The 13,048-nt window shown below is 41.0% G+C and overlaps 1 protein-coding gene across 4 annotated transcripts in view; it reads left to right on the top strand.

The window, feature by feature from the left end:
- Window positions 1–13,048, top strand: part of LOC117538014 (microtubule-associated serine/threonine-protein kinase 1-like) — a 78,423-nt gene that overhangs the window by 9,113 nt on the left and 56,262 nt on the right. For 2 of the 4 annotated variants that reach the window (XM_034203500.1, XM_034203498.1), the window contains exon 2: window positions 2,217–2,248. In XM_034203500.1, coding sequence (XP_034059391.1) covers window positions 2,217–2,248 — 32 coding nt within the window. Of the gene's footprint in view, window positions 1–2,216; window positions 2,249–7,764; window positions 7,885–13,048 lie in introns of those variants that run through there. The other 2 variants (XM_034203499.1, XM_034203501.1) reach the window with 2 other exon arrangements.

Here is a 13,048-nt window from a genome sequence, read left to right as displayed (position 1 = left end):
AGAAAACAGCTATCCTTCGCCCCAAAGATTACAAAAATACACCTCTAAAGCTAAGTGATTAAAACATTATATGTGTACGTTTAGTCTGTCCACAAACAGAAATGTAAACACAGTATTTTGTAGTTGTATAGGTAGTTATGTAGTCTTATTTGTTTTAGCTTACACTGAGATCGCAAGGCAAACAGCAGATCAACTACACTTCAACGCGGACAGAACAACTTAATCCAAATGTATTGAGAACAATTAGCAGCTTATTAACCTCTCTAAAAACACAAATAATGGTTTAATGTCACGTTTTGATTATACAAATGAGATCCACTAACACTTTAAGCAACCTTTTGAACAATTCGAGCAAGGCTACCTGTTTCTCCTGCTTCGTATCTTTATGCTAAGCTATCGGCTCCAGGTTTGAGCTCCATACTAAACACACGAGAGTGGTACATATATTTTCATCTAACTCTCACCAAGATAAAGGGAATAAGCATATTTCTTACAATATAGACCAATTGTTTTTAAGTAGTCAGTTCAAAGTAGCATTTGTCATGTTTCTTTGTTCATGTGTTTACTGCTGCTTATACTGACCTTCTTGTCAAGACTGTGGTAGAGATTTCTTCAACAAGCCTTTTATAAAACTGTTTCTGATGCATAACACTGTGTCTTGCAGTCTTTTCTTCTGCTTGCTGGCTCCCAATAGGTTTGCATTAAGTGCCAGATCTAAGGCCTAAGTGCTGGAAAGTAAATCAGCGAGTTTGGGTTGTGAGTTTGTTTTGAGATTGTTTGGAGACGAGAGCTCCAGCTGTCAAGTCATGTTTCATCAGCTCGGCTTTGTTTGGCTTTCGTAATGCTTGTTTACTTATACTGTACAAAGACAAAGAGATAGACTGTGGGAGAGAGAGAGACACATTTCAGGAGGTCTAACAGGAGGACATTCTCGTTCTACCGGAAAACCAAATACAGTCTCTTATTTTCCTCTCAAGCTGGTTTATTATCAACCTATCTGACCCTGGTGGGGTTTCTCACTTCCTTTCGATTTCCTATCACACATGCCTCTGATTCATTAAACCTTCTCTGACTCAAATGAAACAAATAATGATAGCTATTTGAACAAAGACACTCGGCTGCAGAAAATAGCTCTATAAACAGTGCAGTACAGGCTGACAAAAGAAAATGATGGCAATCCGATTTTACCTTAGTCGAGTGTTAAGTGGAATCAAATTGGGAATAGATGGGCAACAAGCGCCACACAGATTCCTCCCAGTAGATCCTAATCCCATCAGAGTCCTTGCTGTTGTGTCCCGATGTCATAAATATAGCAGCAACATGTTTTAAATTGACTTTGGCTCCACTCAACCTGCTGATTCCTCTCTGAGCACTTAGCACTCAGGGATCAGTTTTCAAACTGTGTTTCACTTGCATGAGACAAAGGAATCACAAAACTAGCTATAGATGTATCCCAGCATGAGCTACTATTTAATTTAAAAACATTTGCTAGTGTTTTAAAACATGCTGTTTGCTTCTTCTTTTGAAATAGTGTGCTAAGGAAAACTCCCAATGATGTCCACAATAAGACCTAATCTGTGTAAAGGGGGCACAAGTGAATATGGCTTTATTTTAAGGGTCATATAAGCAAATGTAAGGTATAATGTATAGTAATACCTGTCATCCTCTGAGTTTCATCTCAATTATACGATCTGATGTTTTGTTGCTTTTGCATAAAGCTTTCCAAAAGATAATCTGTTGCTTCTTGAATATATTTCCTCCGTAATAACTCAAGAAACCTATTTATGCTAAGCCTACGCAGATGTGTAGAGTGTATCAGTACAATGTGTGACCTTGAACGAATTGGATTTATGCACAACCTATCTGTATACTAAAAGACAACAAAGTGATGTGAAAGCATAAAAACAACATCAGTGAGAAATATGATGAGTTAAAAATAGAAAACACATAAGAAATTAAAAGATTGTTTAGAAGCAAAAACATTTCCTGTTCTTCTTCAGGTAACTTATCAGGCATGTGCATCTAATAAGTTAATGTTTCAGTATGAACTGATACTATTATTATGCCAATTCATAATTTCTAACAGCACCTACAGTACATTTAATCATTATTTCCCACTGTGTAAAAAGTGATTGCATGAATTTCACTCTTGAAGTGAGGCTAATTCATCTGTTCTTCCCCCTCTTCTCTTCTCTCCTCCTTTTCTTTCTCACCAGAAGGATCTACCTCTGCCGAGGAAAAGTAGCAGGTAAGTTTGAATTTAAGCTTATTTTTCTTTACGTATCTCTGGATAGATAAATGTATTGAGATACTGTCCCTTATCTTTGAGTTTACTTGGACTTTCTGAAATGATGTGGACTTCATGGAATTATTTTCCAAAGAGAAATGATGGAAATATAGTTAATTCTCTGAAAAGACAATATCCACATATATGGATTTTTATATTTAAATACACTTAAAGGTGCGATAAAATACCATACAGGACACATTTTTGGTTTACTGCTTTTTCTACATGGTATGGTTACACACTTTCTGAGCTGAAAGACAAAGGAGGAAAACCATCTTTCAGTGCTGAATCGGTCAGCTCTGTTAAAGGAAGTGGTGGAGAAACGATGGTATTTTGCCTTCAGACTGCAGTGCAGCATGTTCCCGCTCTGCGTGAGCCCTCGTCTCTGTCGGCCCAATCTGTTGCACCAGTGAGCCGTGCGATGAACGTTCAGCAGCAGGAGAGATGTGCTCTGACCTCAACAACCTGCGGGGGCGTGAGAAGGCTGAGGTTGAGGAGGGAGAATAAAGCAGTACATGATGAGTACATGATGTGTTAGACAAATGAGTTAAGCCAACAACAAGAGAGCAGAAAGTGTATCACTGACTGTGCATACATTATGACAATTATAGTTGATCAAAGATGTCACAATAACCACATGGGTGTATGTACATTGAACGGATGAGCAGTTGCTGTAATCGCTCCTCACTTCTCATTGTGCACTGGCATTAGAGATCCTTTTTTTTAGATTCAACACTTAATGGCTTTATTTTTTGTGTAGTTTTTGGCAATGACGATCTTAAGCTCAAAACTCTACCAATTATACAACAAACTATACTTAAAGCATGATAATGAATACAGAGCTAATACAGTCCAATTCAATAGTGCGAGAGACGTAATGGTGTGAGTAAAATGCAGGAATAAGAACTATATATACATGAGACACACAATGTGACTGACAGCATTTCTACCGTGTCAAAAAGATTTCTTTAGTTGAAGCAAATGTTAGCTTTCAGGAATCGGAAATAGAAACATTTCCAATTTCCAAATTGTGCTCTCATTGACAATAAGTTATCTTTGAGCCAGTAGCGCACCCCAACATGTAGTTAATGAATCTCTTTAATCATTTTTAGAGAAGAGTAGAGTCCCTTTAGTATCAGACTTTTCCACCGCTATTGGAGTTTTTGCTCATTTTGCTCATTACATTTTTATAAATTGAGAGAAGAAGACGCTCCTTATGTCTATGAAACTTTCTTCACTATCAAAGCATTTAGTATAGTTGTCTGTACAAACGGATACATTGAAGACAGGAACTGCAAGTAGCTCAATCAGCATACTTTTAACAATCATAAAACCAATGTTTGCCAACAAAAACAGGGCTTAAAGTGGACCTATCATGCTATATTGGAAAAATATTTTGTAGAGCCATACCTATACAAAACATGTCTGTGTGTCTGTGTGTTTTTCAAAATACCAAACAGATCACCCATTGTAGCCATGCCTCATACTGCTCATACCCCTCTTTTGAAGCCCTGTTAGAGAAACGCGGATTTTGGGTCCTTAGCTTGAAAAAAGAAAGAAGAGGAGGCGGAGCTAATGCTTGATCAGAATTCTACCGGAGATAAAGTTACATTCGGTTGTGATAAAACGCCATCCTGTTTAAACCACATCGAAGATTATTTCTGAAACACTATGGAGCTCAAATGCTTTTTCTCTTGCGGGTTTATCACAAGGTGAGTTCCTTTTTGTATTTCCTGCTTTTTAAACACATGCTCTACAGTACAGGTTAGCTCTGAGTGTTAGCGAGGCTTGCTAATGTAAACAAAGACGAGATTACGTCCAAAACACGTCAGGCATTGTTTCTGATAGCAATTTTCTGTGGGTCCGCTGCCGATTTGACGTCAGATCGGCAGCAAATCTGTATCTGCTAATCGTACCCCTGTTTTTAAAAGATTTGGGTACGGAGGAGAAGAGAGAGAGTTTTATTTTCTGACGCTGCGTGAGTTCCCTGACGCACCGAGGACACATATTTATGTATAAAAGACATCACAAAGTGCATTTTGCATGATAGGTGTCCTTTAACTTGTAGTCCATTGTTTAAAAGTGTTATTTTGTAGATAAAAACATTATAATCCTGAGCAGTGAGTAGGAGGAAGAGTCATTTCTTATTTCAGTTCTCATTATGCTCTTGAATTAAATGTTTAATGGAAATTCCTTCAAAAAGTCAACAGTGACGCCAGATTTAAACAGGAAGCTTCGTAAAGCAAGATTAGCTTCCTGGAGAAAGAGAAGTCCAGTTGGCCTTTCCACAGAGACGGGACTGAATTAGAAACCTCTGGAGACACTTTCTGGGCCATTTGGAAAACAGTGTGTTCGAATGATCCTGAGAGGTTTGACTAAACTAATTAAAGTGTCTTCATTTGTGGCACAGACATGTTAAACTGTTACACCAAAGAAGAACATGGTGACATTTGAGCAGAAAAACTGAGCACAGGCTGTCTTTAAATGCAGCTGATTCTCTAAATGTAATGTATGTGAGAATGTGAGTCGCTGTCCGTGGTGCTGAAATGAAACTCACCACTCTTTCTTTTCCTTGCTCAGTGCGTTTTACTCTTTTACTCCAAAAAAATGTTTTATACAAAAGCTGAAGTGACATTTCTATGAGGCTTTTGTCTCTGGAAGTGTTTCATTTGCTACATCTTAATTACTGTTTACTTCTTGACAATATCATCTCTTGCAGTGGATTTCCTCATCTACTCTTAAAGTCAGAAAGTAGCTGGCGGCTGCCGCTAAAGGCACTTCACAACTCAGGCAGAATTTGGAAAAGTGTCTTATGTCGGCTGAAAAGGCGGTCTGAAATTGCCTTTGAACATAGAGGGGGGTGTAATTTTCCACAAAATGATTGCACTTTGCCATCATCACTTTGAGTGTGGAAGTCCTTCAAATGTTCATGAAATTGCTGTAGTCCAGACCAATACTTTTCATCCCGTTTCACTTTCGTCTTGGCCTCTTGTGTTATAGTGAGCAGAATAGGAATCACATAACTCTCTTCATAAGCTGTTAATGTGCAAGCAGCTCAGGAAGTTGTAAATGTGAAGCATGGATTTCCTTTCCTGTAGTGAGCTGACGTTTTATCTAACATTGATTGTATTACTGTGTGTAGTTGTCTGTTTAATATTCTGCATGCATGTTACTCTGCGGAGGTTATGTCTGGCAGCGTTGGCCTGAGGATGGCAGCCTAAACATGCATAGGGCATGTAATGTGTGTGTGTGTGTGTTCATGTGTTATAACTATGTACTGCCTTAGTTGGGGCGCATGCTTCTGTGTGTGCGGTCAGTAATCTGGTGTGCTCTAAGCGTGTGTGTGTGTCTCTGACTGCTGACACCGAGTGTGTTTGCTCCTTGAACCCTGACCTCCGAGCAGCAGATGTCACTGCATGACGTGATGAAGGAGACACCGGAGCTGTGGGCTCACGGTCAGCTCTCTCGGCCCCCCCTCTCTGCTGGATTTTCCTGCACACATCCTCCTGTGGGTGGAGCTGGAGTCTTACACTCTGGGCGTAATGAATGGACGTTTATAGCAGAGTGAGAATAGAGTGACCTGAAGGACAAACAGGTCACCAGATACTGAAATCCTGAGAGGTTAAATAAGCCTCGGAAGAGAGAGAGAGCTCTCACTAAAATGACACCATGTCATCCATATGATATCATGCTGCCCATCCCTGTCTGTGACCCCCCACTGTGTTTCAATGATATCATCGCCCCCCCCCCCCCCCCCTACTCCTCCCCCCCCGTCCCTCCCTCCTCTCCCATGTATATTTTATCCATCCAGACTCCCACATTAGAGACGGCATCCATTATTGAATTACTCCCCTCAGCACTACTGGGCAACTGTCACCCCACGTCAGCTTTAACATTTGGTGGATTTGTTTCAAAGGGAGGGAGGGAGGGCGTACTCACGCACACACTCACACAGAAATTAAATGTCTCTTTCAGAGCAGATCCTGATATCTAGGACAAATAGAGGATGCAAGAGTTCATCCAATGTGGAGGTTTTCATAGGAGAATGTGTGTCATAATGTGCATTTTCAAGGGTGGTGTTTTGACTTTTGTGTTGTCATTAAAACCCAGGGAAATCCCCGAACCAAACGTGAGTTGATCCATCTGACGAGACTTTCCTATATACTAGCCAGACTTTGGCCACAAGCATGCTCAGCCCTGGACGTAATTATTGAAATACACACATATATACATATTTCTCTAGCGGCTCAATTGTCCTAAAGCAGCTGGGCTCTTAGCAAAAGACAAGTCTATGCTTTTGTAGACAAAAGATCTGGACGCTGTAGAAGCTGAACGGGTGGAGACGTGTCACCCCCTGCTTTTCCTGTCTCGCTAAAATCAAAGCAGTAATATAAAGACCAACAAGCAGCAGTAATGGTATTCTACCAAAAACATAAACCAGTCATGCACTTGTTGACATGTTCCTTCAATACCTTTAACTTGGGCGCTGTCGTTTATTGTATCTATGTCTTACACCCTGGTCTGTAAAATAAAGTAGTCCCAAACAAATGTTCTATTTACCACAGTTTGAGTAACATTTGCTCCAAAGTATAATGCCCTGCTGTCTCATTTCAGCTTTTGTTTTCATTACTGGTTAAAGATGTTGGCTTTCAGTCGGAGCGAATGGCTTGTTGCGCTTGGAGCCACATACAGCCTGGCACAGTGGAAGCATTGAGAGACAGACTCAAGCTTTTCTTTATCTTTTCATGCCATTTATTGACAATAACAAAACATAGAATTGGCCAGCCTCATCCTTTAATAGCTTTCAGGCAACAATGGAGATCACAGAGGGATAAACTCTGGCATGCTCTTTTGTAGGGTAAGGTCATTGTTGACTTTCATATTGTTGTCAATAAGAAATGTAGTGAGTATCCTGTTATCAGAGCCAGCTTAAACACCCCTTTCCCCTCATTCCACCTCCCGTCTTGTATCCATTAGTCGACAGTTTGTTGCTCCATTGTCTCCTCACGTCTGATTGGCTGTCTCTCTCTCTCTCTCTCTCTCTCTCTCTCTCTCTCTCTCTCTCTCTCTCTCTCTCTCTCTCTCTCTCTCTCTCTCTCTCTCTCTCTCTCTCTCTCCCTCTGCCACCCTCCCCCCTCGCCCTGCCTCTCCACACTTCCTGGCTTGGCACGATACCCTTGAGAGCCCCACAATCCTCTCTCCTCCTGACAGGGACGCTCGGCAGCCTGTCCCCTCTCTCTCTCTATTCTTCTTCGCTCTCTCTCTCGCTCTTTCTTTAATCCTCCAGTTGTGACATGGCTGACGTTTTCAAATCTCTCTAATCATTTTCTCCGAATCCTTGCACACACTCCCGCGCAGCGAGACAGCGGTGTGTGTGTGTGTGTGTGTGTGTGTGTGTGTGTGTGTGTGTGGTGTGGTGTAGTGTGTCTTAACCTCAGCCGAGCAAGGAGGCTTGGACAATGACCAGGATGTGGAGCGTAACTGCTGCCTCTTGACTGCCTCTGTTTGTGTGTGTGTGTGTGAGAGGCTCAGCTGCGCTCATGATCATCTGCCAACACAGCCTCTGCTGCTAGCAACATGTTTCGACGCACAAAAAGGTAAACGACAACCATCTGTCTCTGTGCAGTGTGTGTGACCGGTGTGGTGCCTTGCTGTTGTTGTTGTTGTTGTTGTTGTTGTTGTTGTGCGTTGTTTCTTCCGAGGAGGTTGTTGTGTTTTTCCACGGTGTTTCCGTTGTCCCTGCCAGCTATCATGCTGTCTCACAGTTGTCTCCCTGTCTCCATTTAGCTTCAGCAATATGGTGTGTGTGCTTTCCTGTGTGCTTATTGGATGTCTCTACATGTGTTAATGTAATATGATCTTGTGCACACAGTATGCTTTACTTTTTTGAAATGGAGCTTCTGAAGTATACATCGAGGTTTGATTGTATTTATATCCTTGTTGAGCTTTTTCATATTGATGCAAATGTGCACAAGGATTTAATCTGTTTTAGATTATGGCTCAATCTTTCGTACACACACATACACACACACACACACACACACACACACACACACACACACACACACACACACACACACACACACACACACTGGAAAGCATGTGTGCGCTTGGCCAGTAGCCTGTGTGCCAGAGATAACGTTATGAAGTGAAGGTATTATTATCAGTGTCCAGGGAGTGATTGTGTAGCAGAGCGCCAACAGTGGGCAGCGCTGTCTGCTTGGCACAAGTCTTTGCTCTTCTTCCTCTTTTCCTCCTCTTCACCACTCTCTCTCTCTCTCATCCACTTTCTCTATTCTCTTCATTTTCTGTCCTTAATGAAACATATCGTGTCTTTTATCTTGTCATACTCGCTTAAATGTTCTTTGTCTCTGTTTTCTCTCTGTTCTTCCATGTGACTCTGGTCATTTCTGCCTCTTAAACTCAATAACCCCTCTCCCTCCTCTCCCTCCCCTCCCCTCCCCTCCCTCCCCTCCTCTCCTGTCCTCTCCCCTCCTCTCCCTCCTCTCCTCTCCTCTCCTCGATGTACAATCCCCTGCAGACCCTTTAGTCCCTCCTGCAGCGCTTCATTTGAGCTGTCTTCATCTCCTCTGATCACAGGGGGATTAGTCTTCATCATTGCTCTGACTGTGCGGGAATGAACAGCAGGATGTTGATGTATATGAACAAGAATAAATCCTCCCTCACTCTGACTGCCCGCATCCATGCAGTGTGTGTGTGTTCATGCGAGGGAACATGTGTGTTTAGGGAAAGTATTTGCTCTTGTCTTGTTTACAGTTTGTGTGTGAGGTTCTTTCCAAATGCTGGTTAAATATTCAAGTGGCTAGTAGCAATGTAGCTCCAGCTAGAAAACAATGGCCAGTTATTCATGGTTGTTTTACTATATGTCTGCACTCCGAGTGTGACATATCGTACTCCACATGGGTAGAGGTTTTTGCATCGCTATAGTATTGGTTGGGGTTTTTTGTTTCACGAGAAAATGGTAACAAAAAGTCTAGCTATGTTGACTTAATGAACTTGCAACTGAGCATATACGAAGTTACTGCTGCTTGTGGTTAAACTTTCAACATTGCAGAACTCTGCCTAAGTCTGTTCAAAGAAAAAGGAAAGTTTCTTCTGCTCTCAGCGAGGCATTCAAAATGTATTATTTGTTGGTTTTGAAACTCTGGTATGGAACATTACCCAGACCTAATTCTGAGTTATTCATATCATCAGATCATTAATCCCTGGTATTTCTTTCTTCGTCTCCATCTCCATTGTGTGTGTGTTTCTGCATTGTTTCAGTTGTGTGTGTGTGTGTGTGTTTTCTTGGCTGGCTTTGGCAATTAAGAGAGATAATGCTTTGTGCCCACTCCCGAACAGATTGAGCTAAAGGAAGACAGTACAAATGAGAAGCAGAGAGTGAGCAGCTAAAGGAGGAAGAGAGTGGTGGGATGAAAGGCTGAGCCTCAGAGTCTCAGCCTACATTTAAGAGAAATCCAGCAGGGTTAACTGTGACGACACACTCTCAGTCTGTCTCCTCCGTCTACTTCCTTTCCTCCAAAGAAGAGCTCTTTGTTTGGTTTTTTGAGATCATGACAGAGAGTCGGAGCATTCAGAGACTGAAGCCAGATGACAAACAAGTGAAGGAGGTCTTAGTGTTTATCTCACTGACACACAGTATGTGCAGTTTTATCCCACTCACACATTCGCATATGATGCACAGTGCAAATGATCCCAGTCAGTCATGAACAACGCATAGGACATTTCATCCCACTGATAAACAGTACGTATTGCCACTATTCATTCTTCACTGAAGATGTGAGAGGAAATCTGTAATTTAGTAGAGCTCGTAAAAACACGCTTTGCTTTTTGATTTCTTAGGCAAGGCAAGTTTATATATAGCACCTTTCAACACAAGGCAATTCAAAGTGCTTTACAGAAATGAAAATGATTATGCCATTAAGATAAGCCTATATCATCTCTTTTCTTCACTCACAGAATGACAGATTGCTTTTTTGTTGGTAGTTGTTATAATTACTCTACAAAATAAATACAAAATACTTAAAAAATAACTCTTACCAGAGCTGTCTTGAATAGTTGACTTATTCTTTTGTTTATAGTCAATTGTCAGAAAAACACAACTATTTTGGTGATCGATAAAACTAGCAATTTATCTGGAATAGATAGCAGATATGCAATAAATAGATTTATTGCATATCATTTTAAATATGAATATCTTTGTGTTTTGGACTGAAAAACAACACATTCAAAATACATCACCTTAGAAATCACCGGAAAACTGGGAAAGACATTTGATACTCTTTTCTGACATTTTATCGTCCTAACTATTTACCCATTAAATAATCGGCAGAAATCCATAATGACCATTGTTGTGAGTTGTAACCCCACACTTACCTTGCTAATAGTTTACGTCTATCAGATTTGTGACAGGTAATCCAGGCTATTCATAATAATGATTAACATGATACTGTAGCTCAATTATGTACTTTGGAATCAACAAATGAACCATGATTGCAGTAAAGCACATACTCAGTGTTCTTATGAAGTTACCAAAAATAATATTTCTCACATATTTCTGTCTGAATATCATTCATACATGAGGTTGAAAACAGAAACGTATTAACCTCCTTGCAGCAACAGATGCGTAACATATTGAGGTTTAGTGACATTTATTCTAGCAGTTGCATTGCTTGGCTGGACTTTTTGAATGAAAGAGCTGTACAGTGAAAGAACGTAAAAGAAGGAAAACTCTAACGTAATTCACTGCCGTTTTTTGTAGCATGACAGCACCATCTGCTCCTGGCTGGTGTTCAGGCTGGCCTTAACCGAAACACACAGACTGTTGGTGGTTACTCGTTGACGTTGCTATGACAGGAAAACACAACATCTCATATACAGCCGTGACTCTGAAGACAGCCTGTCAACATGAAATGCTTATGTAGCATTTTTCAGATAAATATCAAATATGCGTAGAGGTTAGTCAGACTCTGCATGTAGGTTGATGTCCTGCTTGGCAGCACTTCATGGTACATGATTTGCCGTGAACTCAGGCATGAAAAGCAGACATTATTTTATGCTGTTTTCATTAACTATCAGGAATGAACACAAATTAAAATCTCATCCATTACTACTTTAAATAATGCTACAACAACTACACTATTTGTATCATCTTGTGACCCTCCGAATACATTGGGCTATTCTGTCTATTTAGGCATTATATATTTTGAAAACAAACACAAATTAAACAAAAAATTATAATTTTGGTGTCCTTTTGAATTAAAATGTATTTACATAGGAATGGACAACATGTATGTCATGCATGGTTAATGGTTAAGATTACAATACGTGGGACTTCAATTGACTACATGTGCACTGCTGGGACGTTTTTTAGGATATTTACTAATTGCAGACTGATCCTTAATAACTTAGAAATTATGACAATTTAATTACCTTACAGTTTACAGTAGGTGTACATGTTATATGCTTTAGATGCTGTTAATTATTTTACACTGCTGTGGAAGAAGTACTACATCAATGAATACATGTTTTTTCATGATGATTCATGTAGTCGTACCATTGTGTTCCCCTGACCCAGGGGTCGGCAACCCGCGGCCCACGGTCCGCATGCGTCCTCAACGACGCCCACCAAAATCACCGCGGAGACGCGCACCATCTCCCCCGTCTTCATCACCGTGCCTACGTCAACCACCTCCCCCCCCAGGCAGCATGTCCTCTACCCCCGCACCATCTCCCACGTCTCCATCACCGTGCCTGCGTCGGCCGCCTCCCCTCCCTTCGAGAGGGCATCTGCAGTCTCCGAAGCCTGATAAGGATGTGTGTGTACTAAACGCTGCAAACTGATATTTGCTGGGTCCAGGCTCAAGGGCGTATGGCACTCTCAACTCTTTCCAGGACATGTCGGGGCCCTGCCTGCCTATAGCTTTGCCGATATCTGTGTTGATAGGTAATAGATTAAGAGCGGTGAATCATCTTAGATACAGGAAGCGCTCAAACGTTTGTGTGAGTTTATCTAATTTAGCAGTGATTCCATGTCAGCCACAGCTTGTTACAAAAAACATGACTGATAGTGTGTTTAACAAACTTAAACTAGCTTTATTAAATGTCAGGTCTTTGGCAGGGAAAACATTTTTAATCAATGATTTTATCACTGAGCACAATCTCGATTTTATGTTTTTAACAGAAACTTGGATTGAACAAAATAACAGTGCAGCTGTTCTTATCGAATCAACCCCTCCCAACTTTAGTTTTATGAGTCAGGAAAGAATGCATAAGAAAGGGGGTGGAGTTGCTATTCTATTCAATGATTCCCTTCAATGCAGGAAGACATCGTATGGAAACTTTGATTCTTTTGAATATGTGGCCCTTCAGCTGAAATGCTCCTCTCGAGCTCTGTTCCTAAATATCTATAGACCACCCGAAATACTGTGCAAGCTTTTTTGATGACTTTACTGAACTGCTGTCTATAGTGTGTATTGACTTTGACCGTCTAGTCATTGTTGGTGATTTTAACATCCATGTTGACAACCCCCAGGACAGAGGGGCAAAATAACTGTTTTGTGTTCTTGATAGCTATGGACTGACTCAGCATGTGACGGAGCCCACGCACAATAAGGGGCACACTCTGGACTTAATTATCTCAAAGGGTCTGAATATCTCTAAGGTTGTGGTGACTGATGTTGCACTCTCTGACCATTCCTGTGTTTTCTTTGAGAGGTCTATTTCTGTTCACAAAAATGT

Source organism: Gymnodraco acuticeps, unplaced genomic scaffold (genome assembly GCF_902827175.1).
Source record: "Gymnodraco acuticeps unplaced genomic scaffold, fGymAcu1.1, whole genome shotgun sequence".
In the NCBI taxonomy this organism is placed as follows: domain Eukaryota; kingdom Metazoa; phylum Chordata; class Actinopteri; order Perciformes; family Bathydraconidae; genus Gymnodraco; species Gymnodraco acuticeps.
The sequence above is the reverse complement of the archived record's forward strand: the minus strand, read 5'-3'. Positions and strand labels throughout refer to the sequence as shown.